The sequence below is a fragment of the Marmota monax genome, unplaced genomic scaffold (genome assembly GCF_021218885.2).
Source record: "Marmota monax isolate L192 unplaced genomic scaffold, Marmota_monax_Labrador192_F-V1.1 WCK01_AAM20220418_F8-fsc00104, whole genome shotgun sequence".
In the NCBI taxonomy this organism is placed as follows: Eukaryota; Metazoa; Chordata; class Mammalia; order Rodentia; family Sciuridae; genus Marmota; species Marmota monax.
Window position 1 is genome coordinate 3,112,670 of NW_026693836.1, and position 19,415 is coordinate 3,132,084.

At 33.4% G+C, this 19,415-nt stretch overlaps 1 protein-coding gene across 1 annotated transcript in view; it reads left to right on the forward strand.

The window, feature by feature from the left end:
* Cep295 (centrosomal protein 295) overlaps positions 1-19,415 on the forward strand; it is a 58,618-nt gene that overhangs the window by 7,124 nt on the left and 32,079 nt on the right. The window contains exons 5-8 of the mRNA XM_058584967.1: positions 119-243; positions 955-1,048; positions 7,312-7,407; positions 19,020-19,160. Coding sequence (XP_058440950.1) covers positions 119-243; positions 955-1,048; positions 7,312-7,407; positions 19,020-19,160 — 456 coding nt within the window. The remainder of the gene's footprint in view (positions 1-118; positions 244-954; positions 1,049-7,311; positions 7,408-19,019; positions 19,161-19,415) is intronic.

Sequence of the window (19,415 nt, forward strand, 5' to 3'; positions counted from 1 at the left end):
TGCTGTAGTGTGTAAGGAAGTATGCCAAAATTGAAAAGTCATTTTTATTCTGAAATCAAACAGTTGCATTTCTACTAATCTTGTTTAACATGACATTTTAAGTATTGCATACTTTTAGGAACCTGATTTAGATGCTCTGGCACGTCGGGCAGCAGAAAGGAAAAGAAAAGCAGACATAAGGCATCAAGAGGCCCTGAAAGTACAGAAAAACCAAAAAGAAATATTAACGAAACAAAAAACCTGGTAATGTATTAATTTTCAAAAACTAGCATGGCTAGAAATGGGTGCTAACTAGTGTGATACAGTGGAGAGTGGTTTACTGAGGTAAACTTAATAATGAATGAGCTTTCTCTTCTAATTTGTAATCTGAACATTTGAGTGTTGTAGTAGTTGCGAAGTTTCTGGAGAAATATATAACTGGTTCAGAATGTACGTCAATCAAAATCTATTTGACTGATGTAAAAGAGGAATAAAAATCAGTGTAAATTAAGAACGTTAAGAGAAGGCTAGAGATGTAGTGGTAGAGTGCTTGTCTAATGTGTGATATTCTGGGCTTCATCCCTGGTTCTAGGGGGAAAAAAAATACTGAAAGAGGTAGAGACTATAGATTCTGAAAGTCAATAGGCCTTTTTGTATGCCGTAAGAAGGAACCTATTACTGGTCAGCAGTGGTCATTTTATACAACATTTCTAGCTTTAACTCTAAACTGTTCTAAAAAACATTTGATGTTTGTTGGGTTGGTCTACACTATGGAGCTTATGTTTTTAGATAGTCCTCTTTTATTGGTAAATGTTTTCATACACATCCAATGTGTATAAACAGCATGCTGAGCCTGTGGTATCAGACTTTAGGACTTGTAGAGGTCCTCTGACTTTTTTATTTTTAACCCTGAGATATTACCTTAGAGATTAATTGATGATTAATTAATTGATCTCTCTCTCTTTTTTTTTAAAGGCATATAAAAGCTCGAAAGGAAGCTTTGCTTGTGGAAAAAAAGAGATCTGCTAAAATTACAAGTCGGCCACCACCTCCTCCAACTCTTTTCGAGGTGAATTACTTTGAGTTTTGGGGGGAACTAGGTTATGATAATACTTTGCTGTTAAAACTCAATGGAGTTCAAAATAATTTTCATTTGTTTAAACTTAATTGTACAAGTAATGCATAAGTATAGCTGGAGTATTTTAAAATAACTGTAGATACCATTTCACCCATAAACACTTCAGTATATATTTTTGATATATAAGGACTTTATTTTTTTAAAAAACAACATAATATTGCTATTTTCCCTAATATTTTGTAATGTTCAGTGTATGTTCAGTTTTCCTCAATGGTCTCAAAGTTTTTTGTTTGTTTATTTGAAAAATTATAATGGTTTTGGTTTTCAAAAAATTATTAATAGTTCTGGTATGTTTTGAATGGTAATTGAAGATTGAATTCAAAGCCTTGCACTTGCTAGGCAAGTGCTGTTATCACTGAGCTACATCCCCAATCCTTTTTAAATTTTATTTTGAGTCAAGGTCTCACTGAGCTGCCCAGGTTGCCCTCAGACTTGGAATCTTTCTTCCTTGGCCTCCTGAGTAGCTGGAATATAGGCACAAGCCACTGTGCACAGCACCTTTTTATTATTTATTTATTTAATTAATTTGGATTTTCAGTTATTTATTTATTTGTTTTTTGGTTTCAGGAATTGAACCCAAGGGCATCATTTTTATTTTTAATGTGCTTTATTTAATGAAAAAGAAACAGCATAAGTTGTCATATAGATGTTTCCACATTTTGGATTTGGCTCACTATAGTCACCTTTCATGGATAAATTAAGGTTCAGATAAGTATTTCAAATTTCCTCAGATTATGAGATAATGGAAAAAATTTATGGAAGTAAAATGTGTGCTTTTGTTATTGGAACTCATTTTTTAAAAAAAGTTTATTGAGCAAAGAAGAAATTAATTTTTTAAAGTATTTCTTCCCTTGTTTATATTAGCTTTTTGTGATTATTGAATTGGCTACTTTGATATACATAGTTATTTTTGTCTGAAAATATTAAGTAGAAGGAAAAAAAAGAGAAATTTAGGGATGTCTAATTTAGTTGTATATTCAAGTATATTTTATGTGCATGTCATCAGCATAGTACAAGGTATTCTCTTAGGTCTTTAATTTTGTTACTTTCATGCTTTTACTTATTTATTTATCTTTTATATATATATATATATATATATATATATATATATATATATCTCCTTTATATATATGTATAAAGTTGTACTTGAACACAATAACTCTATTTCATTTATTTATTTTTATGTGGTGTTGAGGATTGCACCCAGGGCCCCACACATGCAAGGCAAGTGTTCTACTGCTGAGCCAAAACTCCAGCCCTATTTTCATGCTTTTATGATGAGCCATCTGCCATGTAAACATTTGATCCAATAGGGTTCAGATGGAAGAGTCATGTTTCAGCCACTCCCTCAATACCACGTATGCTGCTAAAACGCAAGCAGTGTTTTAGGCATGATGCCTTTTGATTACTTTTGTCATAATTTCTAATGTTCATAAAATGCCAAGATCAAAAATTTATAAAAATCAAACAATATTATCTGTGTAAGTGCTTTGGTAGGTATGAATTATATGTAAATATGTGGTTGTTCTTTTTTCCAAATTATTATGAAAATTTTTCAAATACATAGAAGTTTAGAGTGCAATTAGTACCTTTTATATACAGGTTTTAAGTAGATAAGTGTATCTATTTGCACATTTAATGTAAAATACAGGGGTGATATTTTACCCTAAATATTTGAACATGCTTCTTATAAGAATATTCTCTTATAGAATCACAATACCATTATCACTCTAAGAAAATTAGCATTAATTCCTTAATATCACTTAATATGCAATCCATAATCACTATTTTTTGATTGGCCCTAAATTCTCTAGTCTTATAACTTTTTCTTTTTAAAATTAGGGTTTGTCTTGGTTCTCACATTGCTTCTGCTTTTTTTGTTTCTCTTATTCTACAGCATTATCTACCCCAGCTCTTGTTAACTTATTTGTTTTAGACTTTTGAAGAGACTAAACTAGTTTCACATATTCTGCCCTTGTCTTATTTCCACATGGGTTTATGCACTGTATTTCCATTAAACTGGAGGTAGGCTTAAAAGCTTGATTATATTTTGCAAGAATACTGTATAGGTGATGTTGTGTAGTTTATGATGTCACTTCAGGCAGTACAGAATGGCGGTTGCTTTCCTATTAATGATTCTAAGTTTGATCAATAGGTTATAGTGGTGACTATGAAGGACATCTATCTAAAAGGCATAATTTTCCCTTTTCAGTTACCACCTATTCTGTGAGGTAACACTTTGGAGCCTGGCTGGTATTGTCATCCTGCATTAATTCTATTTCAAAAAAGAAATATTTCTCTTATCAATGGGCGTGAACTTGAGCTCCTTTTAAGAATACAGATGTAAATTTGTCTTTCCCTTTACTAAATTTCGGAGTAAAGTTTTTTTGTGCTTATCACAGTGCTGGAAAATCTTTTTTTCCTTTCCCTTTGTGACTATAATTGTAGACTAGTGGATTTTTATTTATTCAGTCTTAGTCAATTATTGTCATTATTCTTTTTCTTCTGATGTTTGCAGTATCTGAAATTTTTATCAACAGCAGACTTCAAGCTGGCTCTATTTTCTCATTGCTTCTTGAGCACATCTTTGTTCTCTAGCCCAGGTATGACCCAGGCCCACTGTGACCTCCCTGTTTCCACATCTGGAGTCTCCAAAGAGCCCAGATTGTTTTTAGTGATGAATTTTTCTTGTAGACCAAGATCTGGGTGATTATATTTTTAATTTAATTAGAAAACATTATTTTAGAAAGAGATCTATTACCGAAGCTTCTAAAGGCATTGGGAAAGAACAGTGTCTTTGAGTATGTTTTGAATTGGTTGTGAATATGTGTATTGAAGGGAGGGAAAGGATTTTGGTTTAGGTTGTGCAGTGAGTATCTGGGGACCCTGGCGGTATACCCTGTGAAGGAGCAGTGTCATATACACAGAATATAGGTACATTTGTATCTCTGTTCACTCAAACAAATACAAATATGAATGCTGAGAAGTCTGGGGAAATGGGACTGTTTAATCTTCTCAAATATAGAAGGTCTTTCTTTAATTAATCCAAGAAAATAATGTGTGTGTGTGAGAGAGAGAAATAAAATCTTATGAGAAAACCGTTTCTATAGTGAAAAGAATGGACTCTTTTCATGTACTTACAGATTTTAGTTGTCTTGGATTTCTTATTTGTATCTCATTTAATCACTATACTACCTCGTCAGGGTAGAAGTTATCTCTGTTTCACAAGTGAGGAACATTGAAAATCAAGGACTGAATAATCTGAGCAAAGTAATTTAATAGTTAAGGGAGAGAATCGGAGTTTATGTCAAGGTCTGTCTAATTCTGTAAAGCTTATGATCTTTCTATTGTGATATTTAGCTTTCCATGAATATACCTTCTCTGTTTTCACTCTTTTCTGTTAAACTATTATAGACTCTAAATTCTGAAATGTAAGCAACCATAATCTTTATAGAACTGCTAAAGAATAGTTTGTATTGAAACCCCTGAGATGTTATAAGGGCTCATATCTCTGATATCTTATACCATATATATTTTTAAAGCATATTACTTCCAGGTGCTGTGGTACATACCTATAATCCCAGCGGCTTGGGAGGCTGAGACAGGAGGATCGCAAGTTCAAAGCCAGGCTAAGCAACAGCGAGGTGCTAAGCAACTCAGTGAGACCCTGTCCCTACATAAAATAAAAATAAGGCTGGGGGTGTGGCTTAGTGGCTGAGTGCCCTTGAGTTCAATCCCTGGTACCCATCCCTCCCCCCCCAAAAAAAAGCATATTACTTTTGTTCTTTGCATGGCTTTCAGAGAAAGTGTACCAGCTGTGGGAGAAAGTCAGTTCCTTTTATCTGTAGTCATGGGACTTCTTCCTTTAGTGGGTGCCCTTTTTTCATTGCTCTTTTAGCCAATCTCAAGTTAAAAAGCAAATCTTTGATTAATTCTCAATATTATACTTTTTCCCTTCTGAGCTTGTGTTGAATTTTTTATGTCAGTGCTACTACTTTATAGTTTTAGAAGTATTTTTTCATACATTATTTGATTCCTACAACAATTGTCACAATTGGTGCATTATAATTATATATAATAGTAGGATTCGTTGTTACATATTCACATGTGCACACAATATAACAGTATAGTTTGGTTAGTTTTGTTCCCCAGTACCTCCCTTTTCTCTCCCTTCCTCCTTCCTTGTGGTTCCCTTCCTCAGTTGTACTGGTTTCCCTTCTATTTTCATGAGATCCCTCCCCACCAGGCTTTTCCCCTGTTTTCTTTCTAGCTTCCATATATGAGAGAAAATATACAAATGTTAGTCTATTTTTTCTAGTTCTGTGAAGAAAGTTATTAGCATATTGATGGAGAATTTATTGAATCTATAGATTGCTTTTTGGTAGTATAGCCATTTTAACAATATTAATTCTGCCTATTCATGAACGAGGAGGTGTTTCTTCTTTCTTTAATTTCTTCATTCAGTGCTCTACAATTTTCATTGTGGAGATCTTTCATGATCTTGGTAAGATTGGTCCCTAGTTTTCTATTTTGTTTCTTTTTTTGTGAGACTATCAATGGAATTGTTCCTGATGTCTTTTTTAGCAAATTCATTATTGGTGTTTAGGAAAGTTATGATTTTTGTATTTTAATTCTGTATTTTGCTACCTAATTTTCTTGAAAAAACCAAGGGACAGAGAAGTTATAGTACATTGCTATGGTTTCATAGCTAGTATATTGTGTAGAAAGAAGAGACTCAACAGAAATGTTATTTCTTTGTGAACATTCATTTTGTTATGTTATATACAAAATGATTAGAACTTCTAATGATTAGGACTGTTACTTTGAACTCCTTCAAGGCAGGAGCCATTATTTTATTTTACATTTCAACATCATTTACTGTGCCTACCTCTTTCACGTATAGTAGGTACTTAGGAAATTCCTTTAGTTGGTTTAATTAGATATCAGTACATAATAAATTATAGATTGAATCTGCTTTGGTGAGAAAGGCAGAAATATGAGAAAAGGAGTGAAAGAAATAGTGTATTTATCTTTTTGAGAGTTGTTTTGTTGTGGAATAAGTATAATTAAATGTTGGCTAATGGTTCGGGACCAAAAATTAATATACATCATTAAATATTGAACTATAGTGGAATTTTTGTAATTAGATATGGAATTGGATATAAATAGTGTGTGTTTGTTCCTATGAATTAAGTTCTTGTAATTTGATTTGACCAGTCTTGTAAACACTTTTACTCAGATGTTTTAAAATGGAATATATCTCTGAATTACTTGGAAGTTGAAGTGAACTTCTAAACTGAAGTAAAAGATATTGATTATATTAAAGACACTTGGAAAATGTTTTGAAGTACTAGTGGATCTGGTACTTTTGTTAAAATTCATAATAATTTAACTTTGGAAATAGTGATTTATTTCATTGTGAGTTTTAGCTAATGTCAAATGAGTTTACTGATTGTACTAGTTCATTTTCTATTGCTAATAAGATAGTACCACAGACTGCGTATTATAAAGAAAGGTTTATTTGGCACTATGGTTCTGGTGCATGGTGGAAGGACTGCATCTGTTGACGGTCTTCTTGCTGGCAGAATCACAAATTGAAAGCCAGGTGCAGTGCTACATGCCTGTAATCCCAGCGGCTCAGGAGGCCGAGGCAGGAGGATTGTGAGTTCAAAGCCAGCCTCAGCAATAGCAAGGCGTTAAGCAACTCAGTGAGACCCTGTCTCTAAATAAAATACAAAATAGGGCTGGGGATGTGGCTTAGTGGTTGAGTATCCCTGAGTTCAATCCCCAGTACCTCCCCCCCACCCCCCTACCCCCTGCAAAAAAAAAAAAAGAATACCAAGTTAATGTTTGGGGCCTCATATTGCACCAGATAGGTAGTATGCAAGTAACCAAATTGACTTTTATAGCAGATTCATTTTGAAAAAAATTCATTGATGATTTGAAAGGGTTTATCCATTCCTTAGAGGAGAACATTCCTTAGAGATCACTTCCTGGTGATCCCACCTCTTAATATCGTAATGGGGATTAAATTACAATATAAATTTTAGAGAAGACAAACCATGTTCAAACCCAAATTATAGCACTGATTAAAATGCAAGTTGTTTTTGTGTTTGTTTTTACATTGGATCCAGCATTAAGTGAAAATTAATGCTTTTAACCTAAGCTCTCTTTTTTATGTTTGTGTGTTTCAGAACATTGAAGTAAAAAGAATTTCTTCAATGAAAACCAGTAGTTCTACCTACCATCATATTTCTACTCTTGTGAATAGAGAGATGGTCACAAAGCAGGTGATTGACTTATTGTTTATTCATACTCTCACTTTATTATTTGTGTTCACTGAATTCATTTCTATTTTGGTTCTGTGTCTGGTTTTGCCAGATTTCAAAAATTTGAATAATTCTACTAATAATACTAGGACAATAATGATCAAAATCATGTAAGTATATTTTGGATTTTCATGTCAGATATGCAGTGTTCTTATATGAATAAAAGAAAGTAGATAGCTATTTAAATGGCTATCTTTTAAAATGGTGGATTTTTAAAACTTTTTTATATAAAGTAATAAATATATGCTCTCTGTGAAAAAATTTGGAACTATGCACGTAAGTGTTAATTAGGGAAAGTACCAATGATTCCATGACCAAAGGGTAGTATGGTTAATATATTTAATTCATTAATTTGTCTTTATAAACATATACATATGTCCCCCCATGGGATTTGAACCAAGGTCCCTTTACCACTGAGCCATATCCCCAGTCCTTTTTATTTTTAATTTTGAAACAGGGTCTTGGTAAGTTGCTCAGGGCCTTGCTAAATTGCTGAGGCTGTCATTGAATTTGCGATTCTCCTGCCTTAGCCTCCCAAACAGCTGGGATTAGAGGCGTGTGCCATTGTAGCTGGCTTACACACACTTTTAAAAATATTGTTTTTGCAATTCTGGGGATTGGGTACTTTATCACTAATCTATATCCCTAGTCCTATTACTGTTTATTTTGAAATGGATCTTACTAAGTTGTTGAGACTGGTCTCAAACTTGGAATCCTGCCTCAGCTTCACTAGTCATGGGTGCATCACATCTGGCTAAAAACATGATTTATAATAGCCATTTAATAGTTTATTATAGAATTTTAAAAATCATTCCTATGTTATTTTGGTTTACTTGCTTCTATAAATGATGTAAACATAATTATACTATTTATATCCACATCTGATTTTATATTGCAAATAGATCCCTAGAAGAGTAATTATTTCCAAACTGTATAACAGTTGATATAGGTAATTAAATTGCCTTTTACTTTTATTTTATTGATTCTTTTTTGCTGTACATGACAGAAGAATCCATTTCAACATAATTATACAAGCATGGAATGTATCTTATTCTAATTCAGTCCTCAGTATTTCTCCTTCCTCTTCTCTCCCCCATCCCCCGCTCCCTTCCCTCTACTGATCTTTCTGCTATTTACCCATAGTTATTTTTTTTTTAAAATCAATTTCTTGTGTTTGGACACATTGGTGAAATTCCCTGTGGTATACTCGTATATGCACAGGAAAGTTATGTCAGATTCATTCTGCTGTCTTTCTTTTTCCCATACCCCCTCCCTTCTCTTTATTTCCCTTTTCTACTTCACTGGACTTTTATCCTAAACCCTCACCTGTCTTATTGTAGATTAGCTTCCACATATCAGAAAAAAAAAAAAAAATTGGGGGCTGGGATTGTGGCTCAGTGGTAGAGCTTTCGCCTAGCACGGGCGGGACCTGGGTTCGATCCTCAGCACCACATAAAAATAAAGGCATTGTGTTGTGTCCGTCTACATCTAAAAAATAAATATATATATATAAAAAAAAAAAGTGAAACAACTCTGGAGCTGTGGCTGTGGATATAGCTCAGTGACAGAGCACTTGTCGAGCTTGCGCAAAGCCCTAGGTTCAATCCCCAGTACAAAAAAAAAAAAAAATCCTAAAAAATGAAACTCCTGCTGAATAAATTCTGATTGAATTGGAATTAAAACTTTAAACAAACAAACAAAAAAAAAAACATTTGACTTTTGTTGTTTGGGGGTTGACTTATTTCACTTAGCATAATAGTCTCCAGATCCATCTATGTCATAATTTCCATCGTGTATATATACCACATTTCTTTATTCTTATGTGGTGCTGAGGATTGAACCCTGTGCCTCTTGAATGCTAGTCTAGAGCTCTATTCCTGAGCCACAACCCCACCTCCACCTTTTTTTTTTTTTTCTATTCATCTATTTAAGGGCACCTAGGTTGACTTCATAGTTTAGCTATTGTGAATTGTGCTGCTATAAGCACTGATGTGGCTGCATCCCTGTAGTATGTTGACTTTAACTCCTTTAGATATATACTGAAGAGTGGTATAACCAGGTCAAATGGTAGTTCCATTCCTAGTTTTTTGAGGTATATCCATACTGCTTTCCATAGTGGTTGCAACAATTTGCGGTCCCACCAATAATGTATGAGTGTGCCCTTTTCCCCACATCCTTGCCTGTATTTATTATTTGTATTCTTGATAATTGTCATTCTGGCTAGAGTGAAATGAAATCTCAGTATTGTTTTAATTTTAGTTTCTCTAATAGCTAGGGATATTGAACATTCTTTTCATAGATTTGTTGACTGTATTTCTTCTTCTTCTTCTTCTTTTTTTTTTTTTTTTTTTTTTTTTTTTTGGTATCAGGGGCACTTAACCACTGAGTCACATCCCCAGCATTTTTTTATATTTTGTTTAGAGACGGTCTTGCTGAATTGCTGAGGCTGGCTTTGAACTTGTGATCCTCCTGCCTCAGCCACCTGAGCTGCTGGGATTATAGGTGTGCGCCATTGCACCCGGCCTAGTATTTCTTCTTTTGAGAAGTCTGTTTCTTTGTATATCCTGGATATTAAAACCTTTCTGAGAAGAAAGTGGCAAAGATTTCCTCTCATTCTGTAGGCTGTTTCTTTGTGCTCTTGTTTCCTTTGCTATGAAGAAGATTTTTAATTTGATGCCGTCTCATTTATTGAGTTTTTATTTTACTTCTTACCCTTTAGGAGTCTTGTTAAGGAGGTCAGTTCCTGAGCTCATATATTGGAGTGTTGGTCCTATGTTTTCTTTTAGCAGGTGCAGTATGTCTGGTCTAATTCCTAGGTCTTTGATCTACCTTGAGTTGAGTTGTATGCAGGGTAAATTTCATTATGTATTTCCAGTTTTCCCAGCACCATTTGCTAAAAAGGCTTTTTCTTCTCCTATGAATGTTTATGGCACCTTTATCAAGTATGAGATAACTGTATTTATGTGGGTTTGTCTCTGTGTCTTGTATTCCATTGGTCTTAATGCCTGTTCTGGTGCCAATAACATGCTCTTTTTATTACTATAGCTCTGTTTTATAATTTACAGTCTGATATTTTGATGCCTCTTACTTCTTTGTGCTTGCTGAGGATTGCTTTGGCTATTCTGGGCCTCTTATGTTTCCAAATGAATTTCATGACTGCTTTTTCTATTTCTATGAAGAACATCACTGGAATTTTGATGGGAATTGCCTTGAATCTGTATAGTGCTTTTGGTAGTCGTTTTAGTCAGCTTTTTCACTGCTGTGACTAAAGGACCTGAAGAACAATTTTAGAGGAGGAAAAGTGAATTTTAGGGCTTAAGGTTTCACAGGTCTCAATCCATAAACAGCTGGGTTCATTTCTTGGGACTTGAAGTAAGGCATCATGACAAAAGAGTGTGAGATGAAGGGAAGTGGCTCACATGATGATCAGAAAGCAGAGGGAGACCACTTGGCACATAAAAAATATATACCCCAAAGTCTCACCCCCAGTGACCATCTCCTCTAGGCACACCTTATCCATCTTAAGTTATCACTTGGTTAATCCCATCATGGGATTGAATTAGTGCTGGGGTTAAGGCTGTCATAACCCAATCATTTCTCCTCTAAACCTTCTTGCATGTCTCACACAGGAACTTTTGGGGGACATCTTATATCCAAACCATTACCATACTATGGCCATTTTGATAAGACTAATTCTACCTATCCAAGAACATGGGAGTTCTATCCATCTTCTATAGTCTTCTTCATTCTCTTTCTTAGGGTTCTATAGTTTTTATTGAAGAGGTCCTTTACCTCTTTTGTTAGATTGATTCCCAAGTTGTTTTTCTTTTTTGAGGTTATTGTGATTAGGATGGTTTTTCTAATTTCTTTCTCAGTAGATTCACCATTAGAGTATAGGAAAGTGGTTGATTTATGTGTTGATTTTGTATCCTGCTACTTTGCTGAATTCACTTATGAGTTCTAGAAGTTTTCTTTTAGAGCTTTTTGGATCTTCTGAATAATAGGATCATGTCCTTGGAGATTGTTTAAGCTCTTCTTTTCCTATTCATATCCCTTTAATTTTCTTTTCTTGCCTAATTGCTGTGGCTAGAGTTTCAAGGACTGTGTTGAATAGAGGTGGTAAAAGTGAGCATCTCTGTCTTGTTCTTGTTTTTAGAAGGAATGCTTTCAATTTTTCTCCATTCAGAATAATGTTGGCCCTGAGTTTGTCTTATATATCCTTTACAATTTTTGTTTCTTCTGTCTCTAGTTTTTCTAGTGTTTTATACATGAATGGATGCTGTATTTTGTCAAATGCATTTTCTGTATCTGTTGAGACAATAATGTGATTTTTGTGTTTATTTATGTGGTGGAATACAGTTATTGATTTTTGTATGTTGAGCCAATCTTGCACCCCTTGGATGAACCCCACTTGATCATGGTGCTCTATCTTTTTATGTGTTTTTGTATGCAATTTGCCAGTATTAAGAATTTTTGCATCTGTGTTCATCAAGAGTATTGATGTAAAGCTTTCTTTCTTTGGTGTGGCTTTGTCTATTTTGGCATCAGGGTGATATTGGCTTTATAGAATGAGTTTGGAAGAATTCCCTCCTTTTCTATTTCATGGAATAATTTGAGGAGGATTGCTATTAGTTCTTCTTTAAAGGTCTAGTAGAATTCAGCTGAGAATCCATCTAGTCCTGGGTTTTCCTTTGTTGGTAGTCTTTTGATGCTTCTTCAGTTTCATTACCTGAAATTGATCTGTTTGAATTGTCTGCATTCTCTAGGTTTGATTTGGGTGGGTCAGATGTCTCTAGGAATTTGTCAGTGTCTTCAAGATTTTGTAGCTTGTTGGAGTATAAATTTTTTCAAAATAGTTTCTAATAATCCTATAGATTTCAGTAGTGTCTATGGTGATATTTCCATTTCATCATGGATTTTAATAACTGAGTTTTTCAGTCTTTCTTTTGGTTAGCTTAGCTAAGGGTTTATCTGTTTTGTTTACTCTTTCCAAAAACCATCTTTTGTTTTATTGATATTTTGAGTTTTGTTTTTTTAATCTCAATTTCCTCGATTTTTAGCTCTGATTTTTTTTTTTTTTTATCTTTATTTTGCTTCTGTATGGTGCTGAGGATCAAACCTACTGTCTCACATGTGCTAGGTGAACGCTCTACCACTTGAGCCTAGCCCCTAGCTCTGATTTTAATTATTTCTCATCTACTAATTTTGGTGTTCACTTGTTCTTTCTCTAGAGCCTTGAGATGTAATGTTAGATTGTTTGTTTGATATCTTTCTATTTTAATGTATGAACTTAGTGCTATGAACTTTCCTCTTAGAACTGCTTTTATAGTGTCCTATACATTTTGATATGTTGTATCATTATTCTCATTTAGTTTATTTTTCTCCTGATTTCTTCTACTATCTATTCATCATTCAAAAGTGTACTATTTTAGTATCCACATGTTAGTGTGATTTCTACTTTTTATCTTATTATTGATTTCTAATTTCATTCCATAATGATCTGATAGAATGCAGGGAATCATCTCTATTTTTTTGTATTTGCTGAGAGTTGCTTTGTGGCCTCAATATGGTCTATTTAAGAGAAGAATCCATGAGCTGCTGAGAAGAAGGGGTATTCAGTCATTGATGGATAAAATATTCTATATATGTCTGTTAAAATTCATTGTAAAAATTTTAGTTTTGTAGCATCTTTATTTAGTTTGGATGATCAATCCAGTGATGACATAGGTGTGTTGAAGTCACCCAGTATTATTGTGTTGTGGTCTATTTGATTTTTAACATTTAGAAGGATTTGTTTGTTGTATGTAGAAGCTCTGTTGTTTGGGGCATAAGTATTTACAATCATTATGTCTTGTGTGATTCCCTTAAGCAGAATGAAATGACCTTCTTTCTTTCTTCTGATTAATTTTGGCTTGAAGTCCACTTTATCTGATATGAGAATAGTGACCCTGCTTGTTTACAAGATCAATGTGAATGGTATGTTTTTTTCTCCATCTTTCACTTTCAGTATGTGGATGTCTTGCCTTTGAGGTGAGTCCCTTTGGAGACAGCTTATTATTGGTTTTTCTTTTTCTTTCTTTCTTTTTTTTTTTAAATCCAAACTGCCAACCTATGTCTTAGTTGAAGAGTTCAGACCGTTTACATTCAGTGTTATTATTGAGTTATGGTTTTTATTTCCTGTCATTTTGGTTTATTTGTAGTGCTTAAATTGAATTTGATTCTCCTTTACTTGACTGTTCTCCTAGTATATTTCTTCTCTGTTCTGCTTTTCACGTTTATTTTTGATTGCTTCTTCATGGACTAGTTTATTGAGTATGTTTTGTAGTGTAGGCTTTTTAGTTGTAAATTCTTTTAGCTTTTGTTTATCATGGAAGGTTTTTATTTCATCTTCAATTCTAAAGCTTACTTTTGCTGGGTGTCGTATTCTTGGTTGGTGTCCATATTCTTTCAGAGCTTGGTATGTTATTCCAAGACCATCTAGCTTTTAGGGTCTAGGTTGAGAAATTAGTTGAAATCTGGATTGGTTTCCCTCTAAATGTGCCAGTCTTTTTTATCTAGGAATTTTAAAATTCTATCCTTATTTTGTATGTTAGGTATTTTCATCATAATGTGCCTTGGAGCAGATCTGATGTAATTTTGTATATTTGGAGTCCTGTGCCTCCTTCATTTGAATTTTCATTGCATTCTTAAGGTTTGGGAAATTTCCTGATATTATTGTGTTCTTTCAGTTTGTATTTCAAAGCCCTCATCTATCCTGACGAATCTTAAATTTGATCTTTTAATATTATCCCATATTTTTGATTATTCTGTTCATGGTCTCTCTTTTTTTTTTTTTAAAGAGAGAGAGAGAGAGAATTTTTTAATATTTATTTTTCAGTTTTTGGCGGACACAACATCATTGTTTGTATGTGGTGCTGAGGATCGAACCCAGGCCGCACGCATGCCAGGCGAGCGTGCTACCGCTTGAGCCACATCCCCAGCCCTGTTCATGGTCTCTTAACATCTTTTCTCTGTGGTCAGTTTTATTTTCTAGATTATATACTTTGTTTTCAAGGTCTGAAAATCTATCTTCAGAGTGGTCTAGTCTATTTGTGATGCTTTTCATTGAATTTTTAATTTGGTTTATTGATTCCTTCATCTTAAGGATTTCTGATTGGTTGTTTTTCAGAATCTCTATTTCCTTAGTGAAGTGATCTTTCACTTCTTGTATTTTTCTTGATTTCACTCCCAAATCATCTTTTACCTAATAGTACAGTTTAACTATGAACTTTTCTAAATTCCTTTTTACATTTCTTCCATTGTGGTGTCAATAAAGTCTGTTATTGAGGCATTTGGGTTGTTTGGGGTGTTTTGTTCCCTTTTATTTTCATATTGTTTGTATGTGTACACATTATCAGTATGGTTATGACTCCTTTTTTAAGTGAAGGACTACTTTTTGAACTTCTTAAGATCCCTGTATTGGGTGAATATCCAGAAAATGGTATTTTAATTCACTGTGTGATTTCTACTGATCCCAATATCAGCCCAGCTTTAAACAATGCCTCTGAGCCTATTTGCTATAGTTGCTTCTGGCCAAGGCCTCAATATATTCAACCTTATAAGAATAAAAGTTATTGAAGTTGATCACTGCTGTTCCTCAAGTTCAGGTATATACCTATGGTAAAATTCTCTTAATTTTGCTTTTCCTTCTGTGCCTCCCATTTGTGCTGTGAGGAAATCTGGAACTGCTGCTTAGCTCATCTCCACCATCTTGCCTCTCCACATTATTTTGTGGTTATACAGTTTCCAAAAGCGAAATGGTCAGACCCTGTATGTCCTCTGAAGCTTACTTGCCATGTTCTTGTTACATAATCATGAAGAACTTTTGATAGTAAATTGTCTTTTTTAAAAATATCAGTAATATGAAAATGGTTGTCTTACCATACCATTGCCTGCATAGAATACTATGGTTTAAAAATAGCTGCCAATCTTAAGAGTGATAAATGATATATTGTTATTATTATAATTATTAATTCTTTGTAATAGTGGATTTTAATATTTCTGCTGAATACTTTTGGTCACTAGGAAAATAAGGTATCAGTAGAGTATTTGTGTGGAGTTTAAAATGCAACAAATGTACATTTTGGTTGACTGCTTAATAGCAAGTGTTAACCATGCTCAGTTAATACCTAGCATGCATATCATCATCATAGAATGAACCCCTGAGAATTGAGATTTATTTAAAAATTATACAAAATATAATTATGTTTTCAATGTCATTGTAATACAGGTGTAATAACTAGTCTGTTGCTAACTTGCCCTCTTTGTTTCTATACTGCATTTTTGCAGTTTTAAATAGATGTTTCCTTTTAGTTGAGATTGATGAAGATAGATTTTTCTCCTGTCTTCATCAACATAAGTGATAATGTTAGATTAAGTCATTAAGTTTGCCTTTTTGATATTAGCTAGACCTCTTTCCTCTTCAATTTCTGGACTTTTTAAAGATTGGACCAGAAGTTAAAAGAGTTTCATAACAGTAGTACCCCAGCCAGAGCATTTTGTACTGATTAAAGAAGATGCTCTCTGAATATTTTCAGAATAGATTGATGATTTTACAGTTTTTATTCTGATATTTTATTGCTGCTTTACTCCCTCACTTAGGTAAAAATCTGTTCTTAAATCTTGGATTTAAAAAGTAACAACAAGCAATGAGCTTTGCTTTCAAGATAAAATCATCTCTGAATTTTCATCTTTACCTCACATGTATAATAATTTAGCATCTGCTCTGGAATAGAATGTTCTGATCTTAACAGCAAGTATAATAAAAAATTTGTGTATTATTGTCATAGATGTTTGAGTATTTTTCTTCTGGAGTTTTTTTTTATAAATAAACTGCTTTTGTTTGTTCAGTATGCCTTTTTAACTTATAAGAGTTGATATTGTGGAATTTTTTTGATATTCTGAAACAGCAGTTCCAAACCTTCGTATCATTAAATTTGTCTTTTGCTGGAAAAGAATAATGACATTAGCCTGCCATGCTCCTACTTCAAGTCAGTAATTCTCTGTTATGTTTACTTATTCATTTTCAGTACACACCAATTAACAAAATATAATATGTTGGCCTTTATATTTCTCTCTTTTGTCAATGAAAATTGTGTACACTTTTTCAAAATATGAGTCCAAAAGTACTTTTCTAGCCTCATCCATTATTTTGTTTTCTGTGACACAGAAATGTCTGTGGAGAAATGAAGCAGAAACAGCTGTTTTCTGTGTTTAAGTACAATATCGTATTTAATTTATCAGATTTAAGTATGATAGTTTGCCATGCTATCATACTTAAAAAGACTTCTATCCAAATAACTGATGGACAAGATGAAAAATGTATTTATTAAACTGCTTTGCTTTTTTTTTTTTTTGCACTACAGATTATAACTCATGAAAAAATTTTTCAGAAATATCTTTTTGAGTGGTTTTCATAGTTTAGCAAATTTCACATTTTTCACCTGCATCCACTAAAAATGAAATCTAACAATAATTCAGATTTTTGTTTAAATTTTCTATAGGGGTCTTTCTTCCTAAAGTATTCTTGTAAAGCCTCGTTTTGAAATTTGGTGACTAAGAACAAAAATTGTTTGGGGATCATAAATTTTATTTTTTTCGGTGCTGGGGTTTGAACCTAGGGCCTTGTGCATGGTAGGCAAGAATTCTACCACTAACCTAGACCCACAACCTCCTTAATTAAAAAAAAAAAAATTATTGTTGCATTATAATTATATGTAATAGTGGGATTCATTGTGACATGTTTAAACATGTACATAACATAATTTGGTTAATTTCATTTCCCAGGATCTCCCCTTTCCCTCTCCTTTCTCCCCCTGGTCCCCTTCAACTCTGCTAGTCTCTATTTTCTTGAGAGTCCCCCCCACCCATTTTTTTTTTTTTCCTTTTTTCTCTAACTTCTACATATGAGAGAAAACATGACCCATGACCTTCTGAGTTTGGCTTATTTGCTTGCTTGTTATAAAGCTCTCAAGTTCCACCATTTTCCTGTAGATTGCATAATTTCATTTAATTGGTGAATAAAACTCCATTCTGTATGCCACATTTTCTGAATCCATTCATTCATTGACAGACACCTAGACTGGTTCCCATAATTTGGCTATTGTGAATTCTGTTGCTATAAACATGTCTGTGCCTGTGTTGCTAGAGTATGCTGACTTTAATTCTTTAGGATATATACCAAGGAATGCTATAACTAGCCTCCCTAGTTATTTTCTCTTTAGATCAGGTATATTTATTGTTCATGTTATATGCTATTTGTAAGGTTTTCCGTTCTTAAAATTTTGGTTTACCAAAATTGACATTCTGCTTTTAATTCATTCTCAAGAGTCTGAAGAATTCCTAAGCAATTTTTTTTCTTGAAAATTTCCTGACCTCAAAGGAATAATATGTTCTCAAAGGTTATTTTTGTTCAATGTTTTGCATGTTATTACACTAAATAATTCTATGGAGATTATACTTTTTATTCGTTTTTGTTCTGCCTCGTATTATTTAGGTTTGCATAAATATTTACTCAAAGGTGAAAGATATTTTTATTAAACTTGTTTGTCCAGTATATTCTTTCTTACTAGTCATCAGTTTTTTTAATCTGTTTTTCCCACTATATGAGAGTTTTTAGTTATACATATAAAGTTTGTTATTGTTTTGATTTACTTATAGAATTTCAACATATAAAATATATAAAGATGTTAGCCCTGAGCTAGCAGGCATGTTGGTTCACACCTGTAATTCCAGAAAACGGGAGACTGAGGCAGGAGGATCACAAGTTTTAGGGCAGCCTGAGCAACTTAGCAAGACCCTGTCTCCATATAAGAAATTAGAAAAGGACTGGGGATATAGTTCAGTGCCCTGGGTTCAATTCCTCCTTTGACCTGGTACATTTAAAATGATTACATATATTGATCATGGTTTTCAGATAATACAAGTAAATCCAGGTTATATTACTATTGTTATGTTAATGAGATGGTGATTGGCTATACAATGGCATAATAATTGCTATACATTAGATCTAGGGAGCCAGAATTTATATTAAAGTTAGTATTTTAGTTTTTCCTAGACCAAAGCTAAGTAGCAGATGTTTGCTTAAAAAAAAAAAGAAAAAAAAAAAAAACCCAGACAAATCCCTTTCTTTATATTACTTACATGACTTTGGATGTTTGTCATTTGGTTTCTTTATCATATTTGTGAGACCTTTCAACATTGTCATTTTAATGTAATTTTTTAACTTAAAAATGATGGGCTGGGGATATAGCTCAGTTGGTAACTTGCTTGCCTCGCATGCACAAGGCCCTGGGTTCAATCCCCAGTGCTACCAAAAAATAAATAAATATGATGGAAAAAATGTGCTTGGATAAATAAACACTAAATACATGCTATTGATTCTTGTGGGCATTTAAAAACAGCTCTTCTTAACAGTGTAATTTTATGTAAGTAAAAAACATGATTATAAATTTTTTGCTGTTAAATTATTTTGTTTCACACTTTTATAAAAAATTATCTAAAGTCAGTCTAAAATGTTACTGATTGACTGCTAGCCAGATGCTCACTTGGCCGCTGAAAAAGAAGCTGAACGATTGGAAGAACTGCAAAAGCAGGCAGCACAAGAGAGAATGGAGCAGTTTGAAAAGGCACATGTACGGGGTTTCCAAGCCATGAAAAAGATCCATTTGGCCCAAGTAAGAATTAAATTGTACCTGTAATAATTACTACTACTACTGCTACTACTAATGGTACTACTACTACTGATAGGCTTATAATAGCATTGCAGAACTGATTAGTGAATGAGCTTAAAGTAAGGGGTGTGAAGGTGTTAAATATAGTTCTGATTCATGTGATTTGTTTCCTAACCTCCTTTGGCATCCTACTTTGACATCAGGTTGGAGTAGGCTATTATCACTTTCATCGTATTGCTGTAAATATTTTACTTATAA